We start from the raw sequence: 20,493 nt of genomic DNA on the forward strand, positions 1-20,493 counted from the left end.
GGCCGTGAGCGGCAGGTGCGAGAACCAATCACCGCAGGGCACCGGCAGGGACGGCCCTCGGGGGGGAGGAGGCTCCTTCTGACTGACGTTGGGAGCGACCAATGAGAACGAAGGGGCGGGGAGGAGGCGGTGTGGGCGGGGCGGGCCCGTTCGTGAGTGGCAGGCGGCTGGGCCAATGGCGCGTGGCACGGACAGCGGCGGGTCGGAGCGGAGCGGTTGCGAGGGCGCGGCGGGGCATGGACCGCGTGAGCAGCTCCATGAAGCAGGTGGGCAACCCGCTGCCCAAGGGGCTCGGCCGGCGGGCGGCCGGCGGCGGCCTGGAGGCGGAGCGGGAGAGCTTCGAGCGCGCCCAGGTACGGGCGGGGCGGGGCGGGCCGGGGCGGGGCGGGGCGGGGCCAGCCTCCTGCCGGGGCCGGCGGCCGCCATGTTGGGCGGGGCTCCCCTGGGGCTGGCGCCGCCGCTCGGCACCGCTGTGGTGCCCGGGGGCGCCGCGTCACTGAGCGCTGCTTCGCAACGTGGTGGAAAGACCTCCAGGGGTGGTGACTCCACCACCTCCCTGGGCAGCCCATCCCAGTGCCTCACAACCCTTTCGGTAAAGAAGTTCTTCCTAACATCCAACCTAAACCTCCCCTGGCGCAACTTTAGCCCATTCCCCCTCGTCCTGTCACCAGGCACATGGGAGAACAGGCCAACCCCCACCTCGCTACAGCCTCCTTTAAGGTACCTGTAGAGAGCGATAAGGTCGCCCCTGAGCCTCCTCTTCTCCAGGCTGAACAATCCCAGCTCCCTCAGCCGCTCCTCGTAGGACTTGTTCTCCAGGCCCCTCACCAGCTTCGTCGCCCTTCTCTGGACCCGCTCAAGCACCTCGATGTCCTTCTTGTAGCGAGGGGCCCAAAACTGAACACAGTACTCGAGGTGCGGCCTCACCAGGGGGACAATCACTTCCCTAGACCTGCTGGCCACACTGTTTCTTATGCAGCTGTAAGGGTTTAACGTGGGATGTGGCACTACGCAGAGGAAGGCTCCTGATGAGAAACAACACGGCATGTGTTTCTCGGAGGTGCTCTTCGAAGGGCTGGCTCGTTCCCTGTGTGGCTGTTGGTTCTTGTGAGTGTTCTGCTCTGCAATTTCCTGGCTTACTCCTTTCTACTTTTTCCGTAATTCTTGCTTTCTCTCTAGTATAGGGAACTTCACAGGCACTGCTCAGATCTTCCACACATTGGTCATCCACAGTGTTTGTCAAACTTCTTCTTTTTGAGGTTTTATTATAGAAACCTCATGCTGGGTGGCTTTTTGGGTTTTGTTTTTTGGGTTTTGTTTTTTGGGTTTTGGCGTTTGTTTTTTTTTGAAAGTGACTTTTCTTTACAAAGGTTCATACATTTTTTCAAATGGCTTTCAAAATGAAGATTTTACCAGGTTTCCACATGCACACAGGCTCATTCCATCCTTGCCTCCAAAACCTGCAGGTCCCATAGCAGCAGTAGCAATATCTTGGGCTAAAAGAGCCCCTACAGATAGAAGGCATGTCAAAATAGGCTTCCAGTGAACCTGGATGACACCTAATTGGGTTTGGTAGCACCCGTTTTCTGTGGTCGAAGAGTCAGGTTGGTAAAAAGAGCGCCATATGAAGCTCTCATGGTGGGATGCTCTTGTGGTTGTCATCACATTGCACAATGGTCTGCCCTGTTGATGTCCATTGGCTTAGGGATATGTCAAAATAACTTTCCTGGTGGTCTCTTTTCTTCATGTGTGCTTGTGTCTTCATTTTGCTAGTGATGCAAATGTGGAAAACATGAGGGCACAGCAAAACGTGATGTCTCTGATACGCTGCTGCCATGTGCTGGCCCTGGCTGGCTCCCTGCTGGGTGGTAGCTGCTCCACGAGCCCCAGAGACGTGGCTCCCTGGCTTTGGCACCTGCCTGACGGCTCCCCTTTTCTTTTGCTGTCATTGCTGGTTATTTTAATGGAAAGCTGAGTAACAGGGATGCCAGATCCTGCACTTGTGCTGTCCTGCCAGTGCATGGCCATATGGGGTGCACTGCTGCCATGGCTGTTGCAACAGCTTTCTCCCTTTTGTCAGTGTTTCCCTTGCTGGGATTCAGTGCTGCTCACTGCTTCAACCTCAGTAGAATAAATCTTCGGACAGAGCAAAGCTGTCTGAGCAAGGAGAAAAACCACCAAAAGTGAAAATTCTACCATATGTTGAGATAGATGCTTTTATTTCACGTGGCTGCTAGCCTACTGTGAAGTTTGCATCCTCTGCAAATTCTTCTTTCTGTACTGAGCTTTTGAAGCTAAGACCTGCTCGCTTAGGTGGGTGCCCTTCCCTGCTTGGGCTTCCTTTCACTTCTCCCTGCACCTGTCCCCTGTGGACGTTTCTGTGCCTTGATGGGGCTGGCTCACTCTGTGTGGACACAATGTGCTGGTTCGGCGGAGACAAAATGTTCAGCACTTAGATGAGACAAGATCTTGAGAGCAGAAATGGTGTCAGAAGGATGAAGGATTTCTGTGAGGTAGGGAGGATGCACGCATGACACTAAGTGCAGAGCATCACGGCAGGACACAAAAACCTCCTGGTGCTGCTGCTGCGCACCATCTACCTTGGCACTTCCCAGAGCCATTGGCTTTGTGTAGATGTGCCGAGCCACCTCTGCCCCAATCCCCTCCAAAGGATGGCCGCTGAGATGCCAGCACAGTGCTGTCACCTGTGCTGTGCCATATGCTGGCTGGTGCACTGCTGTTGTCCACTGTAGCTTCACAGCTTGCCTGTGGGGTCTTCTGATGACAGCAGGGGGACCCGGGAGCCCCTCCATGCTGGCAGTGCTCTGAGCTCCAGGAGCATCCCTGGCACTGCTGGTAGGGACGATCAGCATCCAGAAACCTGAATGTATGGGAAAGTTTCCTTCCTCATCCAGAACAATTCTGGCTCACTGCCTTTTAGGGTCCTGCACAAGTCCCTTTCCGCTTTTGGGAAACCAAATGCTGGAGAGGGGCAAATGTGCTCAGAAAGGAGTAATGGGGGAAGATTCCTTTGTGGGCGTAAGTGCCCAGAGCAACAGTGAGAAGCGGCTTGCTGGGCTTTGATGATGTTCCTGTCCTGTTATAAAGCTCTCCCTCTGGGTTACAGCCAGGTTGGGGACAGGGCTGGTGGTTTCCATTGCTCCTTAAGGCATGAGCAGAGATGCAGAAGTTTTGTGTTCATCCCCAGAGACAGGTCCCCTGAGGTTTGTGTCAGGAGATGTGTCATAGCTGTGTGCTGCATCCACTACCCATCAGGTGTCCTTGGGCATTCGTCCACTGTGGTTTGTCCTGATAGTGGCCAAGTGCCGGGAGAAGACACTTCTTGTTTAAAACTCTTCCAGGAAATCTAAAAAGCTTGCACTTCATCTGCTCTGCAAGTTTTTCTTTTTCTAAGCAGGGCACCCAGTAGCAAAGAGAAACATGGATTGTTGATTGCCCACTGCATCCACCTTCTCTTCCTTGTTTGCAGCTATAGCTGGGTCCTTAGAACCACATGTTGGTGCAGGACCACCAAAAATAGCAATTTACAACTAAGAAATTCCCCTGGGAAGTCATATGTGCAGTTGCAGGTGATCATTGAGCTCCTCTTCACTGCTGCTTGTACCCTCCAAGGTAACTGGCATGGTGCAGAGGGGTGAAAAACTGTCAGCTCATGGTCCCTGGGGTCTCTGTGGGTTCAGGCAATTGCCTGCTTGTGGATCTTCATATTCCTCCTTTGCATGACCCAAGAGCTTCGGTTCCATCCTGAAAGCTCTGCCCTGGTGCTGGTTCCTGCGGGTACAAGCACCACTGCCGTTGCCTTCTGCAGCATGACGCCACCCCACTGTCCCAAATCAGCACCAAAACCAGCTCGTTATTTTGCAGTGGCTTCCACCCTTCTGCTGCTGAAAAGCCCAAAACACAGCACTGCAGGCTGCAAGGGCCAGTTTCGTTTTGGGACGAAGGTAGTGGGGTTATTTCATCCTGCTGGCATGGGAGCTGCCGGAGGCTCGTGGCCCAGTGCAGGTGGGAGGCAGTTCCTGCAGCATCCCCGCTTTTGGCCGTGCCACTGTGGGGGGAACACTGTGTCCCTTCCCCACCCACGGTGACCGGGACGTGGCTCAGTGCAGCTTGCCATCGCAGAGGAAATGCCATTTTGCTTCTGACATCTTCACTTTTAGAAAACAATTTTTGTGGTTCAGATGCTGCAGCCGCCGGCAGTTTTGCCAAGAACTTAAGTTCTTGCACAGGAAATGAGGCTCCTTTCAAAAGCACCAGAGTGTTCCTATATATATAGCCTCTCTGAACAGATATTTAAAGAAACATATTGACACTGGCAAGAACAGGAAAAAATAGCTTCTGTCTGTGGAGAGTGAGGGATGAAGCCAGCTGAGCCCATCCTGGGGGAGTTGGTGATACAGGGGATTAATTCTCTGCTCTTTCATCTCCAGGAAAAAACGAGCTCTTGTGCTTTGTCCCAAGTGTTCCCCAATGCTCTTGGTGTATTTTATTTTAATAGGAATTAGAGGTGCTTGGGAGTGAATACAGTTTCAGCAGCAAAGAAATGAGTCATCTCGGCTCTTTTCAATCTCACTTAGAAACTTATTTCCATCCCCACAGCTTCATCTGTGTGAAAGAAAATAGCTTGTCTTTTACCAGATTAGCTGTATGAGGTCTGTCTTTCTCTTTAGTGAAAGCTGGGATTTAAACAAAAAAAAAGGGGGGGGGGAGGGGCAGGGGGAGAAATAACTGAGGTTTTTCTGTGATCCTGGACTCAAAAAGTGGCTGAGCTCCAGGACAATAAATACGTGTGGCATAGAAGGTGGGGACACCTGCTGCCAGGTTGCTTCAGGTGGGAATGTGACATTTATGGACCAGCTGGCAACTAGCATGGGGCCTTGCCCCAGAACGCACCGAGGGCTGCACAGGAGGACGGGGCTGGGGGACGTCACAGCCATGACAAGCCTGATCCCCAGCTCAGCACCTGCTGTCCCCTTGGCTGGCAGTGGCAGCAACCCTGAGCCCAGAAAACCAAGGGAAGGATGGGGACAGTGGGTAACGGTGAGGCTGCGGGTGCCAGGCACGAGGAGGTGCCAGGTCTGTGGCACAGGACTGGGTTCCTGCTGCTCAGGGCTGCAGGTGCTTGGGGAAACACCTCAGGGCAGAGCATGGGCACAGGGCTGAAGCTGCTGCTCTTGTCTTGCCATGTTCATCGCTCATCCACAGTTTTGCAGCTCATTGTCTTCTCTGCCTGGTTGGCAGCTGGAAAGAAACGTTTTAAAAGGTATCCAGGACAAAATAGTTTGAGTTCTTATATTTGTAATCATCTGGCTTCAAATGCTTCAAAGAGGAAGAAAACTGCGTGCTAAAACCAGCACCAGCCTTTGCACGAGGCCGAGGCTCCAGAGACTCTGGCTTCTGAAACACAAATGTGTTTGAGCCGGAACCTGTCTGGATCTGATATTCGGAGAAAGCAAGAATAGGGCTTAAGCCAGATGTTGATGCATCTTTGCAAGCTTATTCTTATGCAAATCCGACAGTTTACCTTAAAATATATATTTTTATATTATTTATTTATTTATTTAAGAGTGTCGATAATTACAGATACCAGCATACAGTGAGCAACATTTGGAGGAGAGGTGAGCACAGCCCCAGATGCCCCAGGCTCTGCTGGCAGGTGCTTTGCCAGCAGCCTGCAGGTGTGCAGGGCCATGCCTAAGTACCCAGCATTTACTGGGTGCAGAGAATTCAACCAAGCAGTCAGGATCCTGCTGCTGCCAAGATGGCAACGAGAGCAATGCAGCAGTGGGAGAAGTAGAAAAAAGGCTGGATTCTGGTCCTTATCACTGCCACAGGCTCACCTGATTTATTCTGAACTCACCAAAGAGGAAATCTTCCTGGGGACAGACTGTTCAAAGGGGACATGCAATGAGCAGCACAGCTGGTATTTTAGTCCGGATGTGCGAGTCCCCAGCTGCTGCTGGATGCATTGTACATTGTTTGCTGTTCCCAGCTAATCAGGGTGGGAGGTAAATTACCCCTGGTCTGCATGCAGAAGGTGAAGTTACTGGCTCAAAGCTGCATGCGGGCATCTAATATTTTACTTACTAGCATGCGCAGCTTCCTTGTGTGACTTCTGCAGCACGAAGGCTGCAGCACATGGCCATGGCTGTACCATCAGGCCGGGCTGAGCCTCATGCCAGGCTGCACACCCAGCTCACGGCTTCTGGCATCACCTTCAGGCCAGCAGAGGGGAGATCCCAGATGTTCCCTGCCCCCACCATGGGCTTCAAGGTGAGTATGTCCATCAGCTGTGTCTGTGCCATCCGTGGGGCTCAGTACATGCTTGCTGAACCCTTTCCTGCTGTGCCTTGAGCCAGGCATGCTGCTTTGGTGCTGGGACAGGCAGACATCATTGCATTCTCTGTTCCCATCAAAGCGAAAAGCATCAGCATGGTAACTACAAAAACACTCTTTTTTTTCTCAGCAGCTACTGTGAAATCATGTAGCTCCAGCGCTCAGTAAGCTTTAGGCAGCTCCTAGTGAGGTTACCAGCCTTTTTTCGTAGCTTGGTCATGAAACTCAGGCTGCCAGGTTGACTCGAGTTGACCAGGTCTTCCATCCTTAGTCTTGCAGTGAGAAGACTATTTCTTTGCTGTTACCAAACTAACAAAACAGATTACCAAAGCTGTGATTACTTTATTCCAGGACTTTCATAATTTTGCTGCCTTTGGCATAGTATGACTGGTACCCAGCTTTATGTAATTACAGTTAATCCCAATTTAACAGCATTGCTCTGTGCTCTTCCCAGATGGACCAGACTTGTGTGGTTATCGGTCCCACAGCACCAGATGCCATGGGCCTGGGGGAGTCTGTTCCTTGAGGTCCTGCAGTTTTTATTCCTTGGCTCTTGCTTTGCCAAGTGACCCAGCTCCTCCTATACAGGCACAGACCCCTGCACCCCCAACAGCGCTATTCTTCCAGCAGCTGGGCTGCTGAAGATGGCACATTAAATATTTACCATGCAGAGAAGAGGCAAGTTGCAGTAAACAAAGGGACTCATTGGGAGAAGAGGCTTTTCTCATCAGGGCCAGGCTGGAGACTTGCTATTTATTGTTAACATTTGTCTCTTTTATTCTATGCAGGCAGCCCAGGGCTCTCTAGAGAGTGTATGGCATTGCTTTTTATTTTAATTAGCAGATGCTGGCTGGAAAACAGTGTTTTCCAGACATTATTTTTACGTGGAAGCGAGCAAGAATACAGGGTTTCATAAGCGCAAATAGTGTTACAAGGTGCTCATGGCACAACACAGGGGCACGCTGCTGCAGGAAGCTGGGAATTGTCCCTCTTCCACTAGACAGCCCATGGAATATCCTGATTTGGAAGAGATCCCTGAAGATCAAGTCCAACACCTGGCTGCACGCAGGGCAACCTGAAAGTTAAACCACATATCTAGGAGCATGGTCCAGTCGCTTGTTGAACACCGACAGCCGTGACCACACTTCCCTGGGGACATGCTGCAGTGCCCAAGTGCCCTCTGAACCCTGCAGCACCAGCACTGAGGCTGGGCCCCCAGTGCCACCCTGCGCACTGCCTGTCCTTGGAGACATGTCTGGGGCTGGCAGCTCCACTTGGCTCTGACCTCTGGGTGCAGAAGGCACTTGGTGCATTTGGGGCGAGTGCCGCTCAGGGCAGTGGCCATAGGAAGGAGTCACAAAGAGCCTTTTGCACCTTCTGTACAAGCCAGATGCATCCCTTGGGTTTCTGGCCTGCTGCCCACAAGGCTCCCCACTGATTCAGGCTGGGGCTCTGCACACCCTCTGTGATCCGCAGAATTGAACAGCAAATCACGCCCTGCTTGGGCACTGATAGCGCTCATACAGCCCAGAGGGCTGGGCAGCGGCCATGCTCACCCCCACGGGTGCCTCAGCACCACAGCTGTGGTCACCAGCACACCGAGCACACCGTCACTAGGCCACTGCTCGTGGGCCGCTCACTTCAGCAGTACAACCTTCAGAATTGCTTCCAACAACAGTCATGTTCCACCTCTGAGTGATGAGTAAAGGGTTTTGAGGTTTTAAGGCAGCACTGAGGTGGAGGCAGAGGAAGTTCTTGACTTCTACGTGGCCTGGGAAAATCTCTTCTGGTGGCATTGTTCCCAGTTCGTAACCTGGTGGAGATCCTGTGTTTTCCCAGCAAGGAATGCTTTGTTTACTTCACAAACGGGAATGAAATGTTCCTACAGTCAGCAAGGCCTGACTGCTTTTGTGGAGGTAAACACTTCTCTGGAGAGGGCAGAGGTACGCACTTCTGGGCTTGCTGAATTCTGTGGCCTCACTCTGTTACCCAGAGCTTTCATGGTTCATACGGCTCAGCTGGAAGTGTGGATCTGGTGTCAGGGTCATCATTAACCCCTTTAGGAGATAGCTCCAGTTTTCTCCCACACTGGTACAAGGTGCTCCTGGCTTCCTTTATCTGCTGGTAAGATGCTCTTGGCCTCAGCTGGATGACTCGCTCCTCACCAGCCCCACAAGTTCGCCCTGCACTCTTCATGCGTGCTCTCCTCTTATTTGTCTTCCCAGAAATTGCATTACCACTCAGGCACTTTTTATAGCTCAAAAAGAAGTGCTTTGAATTACTGAGTTGTCAGGGAGGCCAAATACACAGGGGAGGAGCCACAGCTAGAAATAGGGATAGTCTCCGCTTATGCATTCCAGTTTTATTTTTTTAACGGAGATGTCCAAGTTTGCTGCAAATGCCAAGCTGAGGAACACATCCCGTGCTTGTTCCAGTCAGATCATGTCTTCTTTCTTCTTTGTCTTATTCCCAGTGCACTCAAACCAGCCGTGGGGCTGAGCTCCTGCAAGGTGTTAGGAGATTCCTTTCCTACATTACACTGACTGCAGTCATCCAGCAAAAGCTGGAAATGTCTAAGGAGGGGCTCTCACCCACACCCTGATTTCTGGTAGCCTCCAGATACACTAACAGTTTGCCCAAACTCTCCCTGCTGAAGCACTGAATGTGTCCTGCCCCTGGAAAAAGAAATGTCAGAAGTGTCAGAGCCACTGAGCCCAGCGAGGTCTGCTGGAGCCTTGGGTGTGGGGGAGCTGAGGCCCTCAGTCTCACCTGAGCTGTCACCTGGAGATACAGAGGTTGGTACTGGCTGCAAGGGGACACGAGCAAATGAATCTGAGCAGAAAGAAGACAACATCTGCTTAACAACATCTGGGTCTTTCATCCCCTTAAAATTACTTGTGATTTTGGCTATGCATGGGTTGCAGTTGACACATTTGGAGGTGTGGGTTGGAGGGAACGGGGTGGTGCGACGCTGCTGCCTGCTGGGGATGGGGTGGATGAAGGAGGTGGGACAGCAGTATTCAGGCTCTGCTTCAGTGAATGTTCAGGAAACTGTGCAATATGAAACAAAGTCCCCCAAAGGGCAGCAGAGGCAGCTACAAGCTGAGCCTGCTAGGGCTCTGCTCCGCTCCTGCTGCTACAGGAGAGGAGCAGGTGCCTACAGTGGCATCTCTCTTTTTTTTTTTTTTTTGTGAGAAAAATGCATTCAAGGTCAAATCTGAGACATTTTTTCTTTCTCATCAGCCATCACGTGGAAATGGCAATTAGCCAGCTTGTGTACATTACATCGTTTATGGTTTTAACCCTTTTCCCTCCCTTTCTGCTGCTGCAGGAACAATTATTCCCTATATCTACAGCTTCTTTTCCCCTCAGCAGAAGGGAAAGGAGATTTTGCACACTGTGGTAATGTTACGAACTGCTGATTCCTATCAAGAGATTCAGAGGGAATGAAGTCTGCCAAGCTCCTTTCTTCTAATGAGTGAATTCTGAGTATCTGATCTTAGCACCTCCAAATGCCTGTTTCTTTCCAGCCTGTGAAGAGAAGCAGTGTGATTACAGCATCCTGCAAGCAGCCTGTGCAGCTATGGCTAAAGCTTACTCTTCTTATCCTGGGAATTTCCATCTTTTCCAGTCCTACAGGATAAGCATGGTGCTCAGCTCCTCACACATGAGTACTGCAAGCAGCGGCTGCACCTCTGGGATGGTTGAGGCTGGACTCAAGCAGGGGCCAGCATCCAAAAACATGCGTAAAGTTCCAATTTTCTGAAGGCAGGAGGAAGGTTTTTCTCCACAGTAGCACTGGGTGCTGCTGCCCCATGGTCCTGAGCCCGCACAGTGTGGTTGCTGCTGCTTTTATGTCCCATGGGCTGGCCGACACCCACCAGCTTTCACAGGAGCCCTTGTCAGCAGGCCGCAGTGGTCACCCTTCAGCAGAGCACATCAGCAACATGCACCCAGCACCAGGTGGGCAGGATGCTGCTGGCAGTGCTCAGGATGCTATGATTCACTTTTGAGAGTGGACATCTCACTCTCAGGTTATAACATCTGATCTGCTGAAACCCAAGGGGATGCACACGAGTGCATCCCCCAGCTCCATCCACTGCCTCTCTGCAAGTGGGAGGAGGCAGGGAGTGGAGTGGCGGCTCTGGCCCCTGGCCTCCCACACCCAGCACTGGTTGCTGCAAGCTTCTCCAGCGCAGTGCTGGAACACGCACAGACGGCTCCAGTGTGGGGATGTCCCCTGGTGCTGGAGAGGCTCCTTGCGTGGCTGCCTGTAACTTGGCTGTGTAAAATCGAAGTGCTTCTAATCCATTTTCCATATCCTACTGGATGGCACAGGCATGTTTTCCACACCCAGAGCAGGGTTTTGCCTTCGCTGTTGCTGGAGCTGTTGCTCCAGCAGTGGTTGTGAGGCTGGCAGGAGCACCACAGTGCAACCCTTTGTTCTAGGGCTGGGTAAATAAAATGGATAGCTAGCATGAGCTCCAGGCCAGCAGTGTTTGTTTTCAAAAATGAAAAATGAGTAAAAACTAATATTTAGATCTCAGGAAGGAACTTTGCAACCTTTTGTGCCTGTGATTCCCCCATTTCTAAGCTTCAGAAAGGCAGCAGGACCACATGTGAAACACAGTTTCCTTCATATGCTGGGGTTTTTCCACCTCTGTGTTTGCTCAGATTTCATCCTGCTCCACCCTGCATCCCCAGCGGACATCCCTTCTCTGGCACCACATGCCTCTGTTTTCCAAACTTGTAGCAAACAAACATGCACATCCTGGCCAGCCAGCACAGACCACGCCGAGCGCTTGCAGGCAGGCAGGCAGGGTGCAGCTTTGCTGCAGGATGTTTGTGCTCCTCGCCTGAGCATCCCCAGAGCCGTAGCATATCTCCTGCAGCCTGGGCGGAGGTGGATTAAGCAGGGAGAGTGTGGCCCACTGTTATATTTACAAGACCTCAAGGAAAGCACGCACTTAGGTACCAGAATGGGGCTGCTGTTTTATTCTCCAGCTATAAGTCCATCAGAAAATACCACTTTTTCCTTCCTTGCCCCATCCTTGAGCATGCTTGCTCCACTGCATGGGGAGTGGACACTGGGAGAGAAGCCTACACAGCTTAATTATGTTACTGAAATGAATAATTATGCTAAAAAGGATGTGGTTGGGACAGCGTTGGGAACGGTGCAGAGTGTGGCCAGGTCGGGCCAGCATGGTCCCTGCACCCTGGGAGGGGATCTTGGTGTCATCTTGGGCTTGGGACAATTCCCCATCTCAGAGGGGTGCCTAGGGCTGGGCTTCAAGCACTGCACTGGTCCCTTAACCAAGCTGGACACTCCTTGGGAGATCCCCAGGGACCCATCAAGCTGCACTGCCCGCAAAGCTCGGTCCTGCAGTCCTCTATTGACCGTAGGCATAGCTCCTATGGAAGCACCAGACCTTCCAACAAAAGAGGTTTGGAGCCTGGGAATTAGTTGTTTCCTTGCTGGGCAGGGGCACAGCGCTCAGCCCCAGGGGGGCTCCTGTGGTGGGTCATCACACCAAGCAGGGATGCCATCCAGAGGGACCTGGACAAGCTCAAGAAGTGGGCCCATGGGAACCTTGTTAAGTTCAACAAGGCCAAGTGCAAGGTCTTAGACCTGGGTGGGGTAGGGTCTGCGGTCTCCGCATGCTTTATTCAGACCTCTCAGTGCAGCCATGCACATCGCATGGGCAGCGAGCCCACATCGAGGGGAATTTACTCGCAGCTGGAAACTTCCCTGGGGCTGTGAACAGAACACGCTGTCTGTGTCCTACCAGCACTTCTACCACTGCCTGTCCATCAGAAGCTGGCTCGGCTGCTGGTGTGGCCTGGCACCATCCAGCCCCAGGGGCCCGGCAGCTGTGGGCACAATTGCTGCAGCTTCTCCCAACCCCATGTACCAGGAGGTTTTGTATCAGAGCTCGTTCCCCATTTGTTACACAGGTGTGCCAAGCTGTCAGCATTTGGGGACTGCAGGAGCTGTGAGAGCTGTGGGCATCTGTCATGTCACAAATCTGTGAGCCTCCATTCAGCCACCTTTTCACCAGGCTTTTGGTTTTGTGTGGAAATAAAGCTCTGGAGAAGACAGGAAATTCTTGCACTGTAAGGCGAGGGTGATGGGGTCCTGGTTGGGCCTTCGGCTGAAGCCCCTTGCACAAGACACCACAGCCAGATCTCCGTCCATGGGAGAAGCAAAAGGAGATAACCAAATGATTCCTCCCGTGGGCCACCTCAGGGATCACCCAAGGCAGAGATTTGAGAGGGGTAAAAGGGAGGAGGCTCACTGCTCTGCAAAAGGGAGGACGGCACCGAGTGCAGCCCCATCCTGGAGCTCTGAGCAGCAGCCTTGCAGCTGGGACGTGTCACCTCCCACAAAGCCACTGAGGAATTCAGGAGATGCTGGACAGTGCTGGCAGCAACTCAGCCAGGATGCAATGTCTGGCCCTGTGAATATTTCCAGATACATAGTGAGGACAAGCAAAGCAGGGAAATGGATCTCCGGGTTTGACGTTGCCCAGTTTTGGCTGTGGGACAGGTGTCTAACAGACACTGCTTGGAAAAGGATGAACAGCCTGTCCAGGGTGATGGCTCTCCCCTCTGGGGATGTGAGAGATGCTGGCACTGCTCCCCAAGCACAAAATGGAGGTATTTTGGCACTGCTTCCTCTGCAGCCTTGGATGCTCCCCAGGCAGCAGCCTTGCTGCCCATGGCTCCTGTAAATGAAGCCAGTGCCTCTGAGGCAGAACTTAAGGGCTTTGAAAGGAAATTGATGGGATTTATCAACTTGTTTCCTGAATAATTTATGGCAATGATCCAATTATGGAGGGGTTTCAAAGTGAAGAAGTGAGAACAAAGTAGGGGCCTTTGATTTCTGCTTGGGAGCATTTATCTGAGCAGACCCCAGGGGCACACAGGGGAGCAGATGATGGAGAAGCACCCAGTGGTGGAGCACCCGGCTGTGCTGCCCACGTTGTGAGCTGCCTGATGGGGGCAGCAGCATGAGAGCAGTGAGCACAGCGCTGATGTTTTGTTAGCACATTTATGATCTTTGCTAACCCTGCTTCCTTTTCTGGGCATTGTGCTTATCTTGGTAGTGTCGGCGTTGTGCTTACAAGAAGGAAGCAACTCAAGCGGTGCATTGTACAGACCAGGCTGTACGTGTGTGAAGGAAGACAGCCTCTGCTGGAGTCAAGAGGGGTTTCCAGATAACCTATACATACAAATGGGGACTCAGGGGACATAGAAGACATCTGCAAGTGAGAAGCAAGTGGTCATGTACATATTTGCTGAGGTTAAGCGTGAAGTTTTAAATCCCTCTTCCACAATTCAGTTACAACCCTGTTATTGCTGCTACTACAAGCTGTCCTTTTGGATCAAGCACTTGAGCTGGTGTCTGCCCTTTGCAAGGCTCCATAACCCTTCACCCCACCTGAGGAATGGGACTTTCTTCTGCTCCAATCCTGCAGCCAGGATCTGCCATCACCTTGCAGCACTGGCAGTGGGGGGAGCATATGGGGCAGGTGCAGCTTATTCTGCCACTTTCCCTTGTGCATTTTTAATCCCATTGTCTTGGGCTGGCCCCATCTGCAGGCGCTGTCTGACCAGTTACTCGAAGCTCCTGTGGTGGCTGTAACATGAGCCGGTATAGATTGAACAGACAGCTAAAAATAACAAACAGTCGATAACAGTAGCACAAACTGTGGCTGTATTTAATTTTTGAAGAAAATCTGTATATCGACAGCACAACAAAGCTGCCTCCGACAAGGCAAGAGTAATGAGGTCGGGCCCCCTTCCTGCACCAGGTGCAGGGCTGGCAGCACAGCGTTTCTGTACGCTGGGGGCATTTGGTGCCTCTTCTGTCCAGGGAGGCTTGGTGCCTCTGGGGCCTCTATCACAGCCCAGTGCTGGGCTGGCTTTTTGCTGGAGCCTGGGCTGCCTGCTCCCACAGCTGCCTGCTCCCTGCCCCATGAGCACCCATGCACTGCGAGCCCTGGACCCGTGCCAACCTGCAGCTGATCAGCTTTTCCTCCTCACTTTCACATGCACAGGAAACTGCAGCATTAGAAAGATTTTTAAATTGCATTGAGCTTTTAAGTACTGCACTGAATAGGATATTTTCCTAAATCAAGATTTGCAAAGGTATTTGGGCAATAATTGTCCAGGGAGATTTTCAGGAGCATTGGAGCACCCAAACAACTTTGAAATCCAACCTAAAGTGCAGATTTGGTACCAAAAAAAGCAGCTGATTCACCTCAGATTGTAACCCTTTCAGGGTTTTTACATATTTTTACATAACGTGTAATTGGGTGTTAATGGGTGTAGGGTTTTTTGCAGGTTGCTCATTGCAGGGTCCTATCTGGAAGTCAGAGGTGTGAGGTCAGAGCATACATGCCTGCAAGCTGCAGCAGATCCTGTGGATTGCTGAGCCTGCCCCTACCCGTAGGGGTCCTGTGCAGGAGAGTCAGTGCTCACCCAGGAGACTGTTGAGAGGTCGAGGCCATGCATGTAGGTAGCTGCCGGCTACAGGACAAGTGTCACTGGTACCCGGGAAAGGGTGGGAGGATTTGCGCCTGATACAAGCATGTGAGGTTGCATTACAAAGATCTGATCTCACAGTTCAGGGAGAAAAAAATAAATAAATAAAGCCACAAACAGCAATAGTGAGGTGGGTTTTCCTCCAAGTGGAAGTATTACAAATACACCCAGTGGCTGGCATTCACATCCTTCTCTGAAAAAACACAACACAGCCAATGCTCCTGGCACAGCCAGAGGTGCTCACCCAGTTCCACGGGTCAGAAATGAAACCCAGCGCAGCAGATCCTCAACCAGCACGTCCCTTCAATACGGGCTGTGGTGCAGAGCTGTGCAAGATCAGGAGATGTGCTGAGACCAGCCAAAGCCTGTGAAACAGAAAGCAAATATTTTCATATGTGCTGGGTGTCTCTCTGCTGAACCTGCTGCTCTGCCTTATGCAGAAAGCTTGGGAAAGCCCTTCCCAGCTCCTGGAGACCCCATGCTGCTGATGCTCCTGCAGGGTCCCGGTGTCCCCCTAAGTGGGCAGGGCTGGTTTGTTGTGAGCTGCAAGAGCTGCTGTGGGGTGGTTGGTTTGAACTGCTCCAGCAGGCTGATGCAGCTGGGAAAGATTGCATCCCCCGAGGAGAAATAATTGAGGAGACAACTCCCAGCACAGTGATGAAATGTGCTGCCCTGGCACACAGGAGCAGCCACCGTGCAAGTACAGCTCCAGTGCTTCCCAAGCAGAAGCAGATGAGCCCCCAGCAGCATAGGTCAGCCTTGCACCCCTGGGATGACAAAGGGGACACCTGCAAATTCACTGTGGGGAAGAATGTTGTGGAAAATCCTGCCATGAATGCACTGTGATTCCAAGCTGTGGGTGCTGAGCTCTGGCTTGGTTCTCTTCTCTCTGGGCAGATTTGGGAAATAGAGAAAGATCAAGAGGGAGCAACTGATATTATTAGTCATCGAGGAGGGAGGAGGCTGCAATGGAAGATGGTTTAAAAGGCTTCAGATTATTTTTAGACCTGGTAAAATGAACAATGGGGGGGGGGGGAAGGGAGAGACAAGAACTTTTGGAGACATGAATGGTTCATGCCACAGAGAGGACCTGGCTTCCACTTCATCTCACCTCAGAGCATGAGCTCAGACAGAGATTTGCTCAAATAGAAGTAAGAAATGTAAAACCAATAAAATAAAATGACTTGTAGATCATTACTTGACTAACCTTTGTTAAACTGTCTGTAATGACAAAAAGCTGCATTTGCCAAGACATTTTATGCCTAACTCCCTTCATCTCTGTGGGAGTCAGCTGCTGAAATAAATTTTAAAGATGCTCCCAAAGCCTCCCTCCAGCTCAGGGCAGAGGATGGACGCCTCTCCTCCCTCCTTGCCCACAGCGCTCCCAGCTGTGCTGCACCTCTCAGCCAAGCATTTTGCAGAGCCCTGAAGGAGCCACTGGAGGCTGGGGCTGATTCCTAGGCCTAGCCGAGGGTCTCTAAGTTCAGCACAGTGGAGGCTGAACACAGCTGGGGAGGAGGGGGCTCTGTGCCCAGAGGGGGCACCAGGACACAGGGACAGAGCAGGGGTTGCTCCCCCAAGCAGCACAGCCTTGCCTCCCCTGCTGCTGTGGGGGAATGTCGCACCATACCCACAGCTCCCAGAGCTGGGGGAGGCAGGGTCAAGGCTGTGCATAAGGCAGTACTGCAGGCATTATTGCTTGTGATGCCCTCCTGGCTTTTGTCCCTCAATGTGTGACCTCCAGGCACCTGTCTCCAGTACCCCTCTAGAGCCATGTTCATTTGCTAATGACCAGAGTGCATCGGCCCAAAAAAGGCTGCTGGGGAGGCTGTCTAGGGCCAGTCTTCCTGCAGCCCTTCCCAAATTGCTGGGAAGTAAGGCAGTTCTGGAGTGGAAAGGTGCTGGATGCTGACCAGTCTGCACATACACCTGCAGATCAAAGCACAGAGGTTGCTAAAAGCGTGATCCCTGCTCTCCAGGGCTGGAGCAGACATTGATTCAGCTGTGCCCAGTGCTACTGGCAGAGTGGGAGAGGCTTCAAGGTTGTGTGCTCCCCCTGGCTGATAAAACTGCACCCCTGACACTGTCCATAGCTCTGCATGTGTGTGTGCAAACCGACAGAGATTTGGAGCAAGCTCACTTAACATTGCATAGTCCTAGGTGGATTTGGGTTGTCCCTCAGGCAAGTTGAGTATAAAACTGCTTTGTATGTATAGCACTTCAGGGAAACCATGCTGAAAGTGGAGCTGCTGCTCTTGCAGCTACAAGAAGTAGCAGATTCAGTGTTTTGACATCCTTATGTGAGCCACTGGGAACAGCTGTCCCAGTCGCAGCGAGCACCATGTAGGGCAGGAGCAGCTCACCCTTGGGGCTCCTGCTTGGCAGGGGATCCACAGCAGGGAACTTGTGTGGGCTCAGATGAGCCCAGAAAGGAAGAAACTTGCACCCTGGGCCACTTCTCTGAAGTGTCACCCCTGTGGCAGGGCAAGGGGTCATCCCAGGGGTGCAAATCACCCTATGGCAGGGCGATTTGTCCTCATGGATCATGCCAGGGCTCAGCATGTGTGGCCATCTCCCTCCCTGCTTCATGCTTTGGGAGTGCAGCTTCCTTGGACAGTGGGGAACTTTATTTTCCCTTTGTTCTGGAGACTCTTCTGAAGTTGCCTCTAAATTATTTTTCAGAGTTTTTTTCTATAGCTGCCTTGGCTCTAATGTTTGCCCTTTAGCCAAGGAGCTTTGTCAGAGCCCTCCTTGCTGGGAAGCTCCAGGCCTGGAGCACTCCCTGTCCCCCGATGGCTACGCAGTCCTCACTCTGCGCTGTCCCACAATTGGGACATGAGTGAGACACGGACCTGTCTCTGTCAGCTCTAGCAGCTCTTCAGGCCTCTGTACAAGAACTCCTCTAATGGCAATAACCGTGCAGCATCCAAGGCAGATGCTCACCCAGGGCCTGATCCCACATTGTGATGCTGGTTCCCTGCCTCCTTCTCTCTGTGCTGGCTCTAGATTAAAATTCTGAAAGCCAAGGTTAAGGATGATGAGCTGACTGGGTTTGCTACAAAATGCTGTCTTGCAGGAGGGCATGGTGGGATGAAGTGGGTCTTGGAGCCGAAAGCCAGCCATGGGAGGTAAAACAGCAAGTATGCAGCATGGGAAGCTCATGGGCATTGCGTGGTGTCACCAATGTATCTGCTAAAGAGGGAATCCTACAAACTATTTTAAAAGCTGTACATTTCTGATGCAGGTGACATAGGGGGAAAATTCACATCTGTCCTACGCATGTTGTGGTGGGGGTCAGGACTGAGTTTTACTCCCAAGGATGTGAGTGGTTCTCTTTGTTTTCCACTTTACCTTTGGGTTTGCTCTTGCACACATGCCCTAAGGTCTCCATTTGTTCAAATGAGATATTAAAACCCCATGCAAGTGCTAATTGCAGGGATGGAGCCTCATGGTGCTCTGCATCCACAGGGGGCTGTGTGATGGACCTAGGACAGTAAGCCATGCAGTGCTGGTGCCATCCAGTTCAGAGCAATGGTAAATCCAGCTGATACTGGATTAATTAATTCCTGGATCCCACTGACCAGGGGAAGATCAGGCTGGGGATGCCACAGAGCAGGGCTGTGTGGTGAGGACCAATGCTCACATCTTCTGTGCTGGAGGCATTTCCAGGAGGGGGGCTGCAGTGGGTAGAGCAGGTTTCTTGCATCCAGTGGGTGTCCATTCCTATTTTGCAGAGCAGGCTGCGGTGCGAGGATGGTCTGAGGTTGTCCCCAGTGGCTGGGATCACCTTGCAGGCTGATGGATATCTTTAGGTCTTCCTCCGCATGGGCCTGGACTGGTTCCCAGCAGATCGCTGATGACACATACCTCCAGGTAGGGAGGGCTTGCTCTAAAATAGGACTGTGCATGAAGTGCAGCAAAGCAGCCAGATGTGTCACAGCATTAGGGAAAGATGCCAGTCGGTTTTCAGTTGTAATGGTCTTGGTACTTGAGTTGTACTCAAGTTACCAAGATTTCCTTGGGGCAGATAATGAGCTTTTTCCCATATCCCATAACCAGCTGGACATCGCTGACCAAAGGGCTTTGCAGCAAGGAGGGAGCAAACCCGGCTCCCTTTCTCAAGTCACAGCACTCAATTCTGGTTTTGCCTCCCTTGCTGCAGTAGGTACTGCGTCTTCCACCGCCAGCACCACGGGGACCTGATGCACCCTTCCTGCCACAGGCCTACTGTGCAGATGTGCTCGGAGCCCCGTCATGCCTGGCGTGATGGGGACAAGTGCCCACAATGGGGACTGGTGCCCACACCCAGCGCGCTGCTTTGTGCATACTGACGGGCTGGGACGAGGAGCAGGGACCAGACCACCTGCTCCCATAGGAACCGGGCGTCACAGTTCATTTAAAGTGGGAAATTGCTCTTTTGGCCTTTTCGTCACATTGCCAGGGTTCTACAAGGTGAAAGCTGCAAATGGATAAGGTGTAAAATTTGGCTATAGGTTGGAATCAGTCAGTCCAGCAAAAGGAGGAGGTTCATAGCTGCAGTAAAGCAGTGTGTCTGTGTGTCTGTCCCACATGGGAATCTCGGTGGAGACTTTGAGAGCCACCAGAGGGAAAACACTACCTGGTCTTGGCTCCAAAAGCATCCCCCATGGCTGGGACTTGCTTGGTGACTTGGGTCAGCGTGATCTGGGTGCTCCTGGGCCCAAGGGGTGGCTCTCAGTCCCCACAGGTCCCTGCAGAGTGCATGGGATGTGGGATTCTGTGATCTTGTTAAGAGCAGCCAAGTCACCATCCATTAACAAGGGGCTGTGCCATGACTAGACTAAAGTAATCTGGGAGGCTTATTGAGTTAGTCTAGGGCTAGCATCACAGAACATTTTTTTTGCTTGAGGCCATGAAGCTTCTTCTCTGCCTTCTGCAGAGGGTTAGCTGTGTTTCAGTGCCATGATGCTTTTCCTCCTACCTGCTTTGGATTTGCTTTTAGGGAATTTAAAGAATGATTATAGAATTGTTTGGGTTTCTTTTATACCCCCCCATCTGAAGATGCTAAAGAGCTTCTCAAACACTGGTAGCAGCTGGGAACAGCAAAGATACTGACCTGCTGTTGTGTTCCCTCCTGTCCCACAGCAAAGGGGGATTCTCTGGTCCACGGCCAGGTGATGCCAGCCGGCACACTGCCTCCCCGAGGACGGGGAGCAGGCGCGCTGTACCAGCCTGATTGCTTTTTTGTTGCAGGAGAGATCACGGCCCATGAGCTCTTGTCTCAGAGAGAGCACGGACAGGTCACCTGCAGGACCACCGGGTGTAGGATCCCCAGCAGCGCCCAGGGGGCACGGAGATGGGGCACAGGGATGGGGCGGTGCCCTCCCCAGGCGCTCCTGGCTGCCCCAAAGCCCGCAGCTCCAGGGTGCAGCCGGGCACCCACGAATTCCCCCCCCCCGCCACCAGCCCGGGGCCGCCTTTGTTGTCCAGCGCGGGGGCGAGCGCGCCCCCGCCGGCCCTCCCATCCCCCGCCCCCACCCCGCGGGGCTGCGCCGTGGCTCGCGGGAGCGCGCCGCGTGCGGGTGCGCGCTTCCAACCCCCCCCCCCCCC

The 20,493-nt window shown here is 52.5% G+C and overlaps 1 protein-coding gene and 1 long non-coding RNA gene across 4 annotated transcripts in view; one reads left to right on the top strand and one right to left on the bottom strand.

Annotated features, from left to right (window-relative positions):
- The first annotated feature begins 189 nt into the window (after positions 1-189).
- HIP1 (huntingtin interacting protein 1) overlaps positions 190-20,493 on the top strand; it is a 50,287-nt gene continuing 29,983 nt past the window's right edge. The window contains exon 1 of the mRNA XM_068655917.1: positions 190-353. Within this exon, the coding sequence (XP_068512018.1) occupies positions 237-353 (117 nt within the window). The 5' untranslated portion in view covers positions 190-236. The remainder of the gene's footprint in view (positions 354-20,493) is intronic.
- LOC137842177 (uncharacterized) lies at positions 5,557-20,423 on the bottom strand. Of its 3 annotated transcripts, XR_011088937.1 has the most exons (4): positions 20,000-20,423; positions 15,149-15,269; positions 9,127-9,189; positions 5,557-9,032 (listed from the first exon to the last, which is right to left on the bottom strand). It is a non-coding gene; the product is annotated as an uncharacterized lncRNA (long non-coding RNA). The 3 variants fall into 3 exon arrangements; XR_011088936.1 differs by having other exon boundaries at positions 5,557-9,189; XR_011088935.1 differs by lacking the exons at positions 5,557-9,032; positions 9,127-9,189 and having other exon boundaries at positions 14,052-15,269.

This window comes from Anas acuta, chromosome 19, assembly GCF_963932015.1.
Source record: "Anas acuta chromosome 19, bAnaAcu1.1, whole genome shotgun sequence".
NCBI lineage: Eukaryota > Metazoa > Chordata > Aves > Anseriformes > Anatidae > Anas > Anas acuta.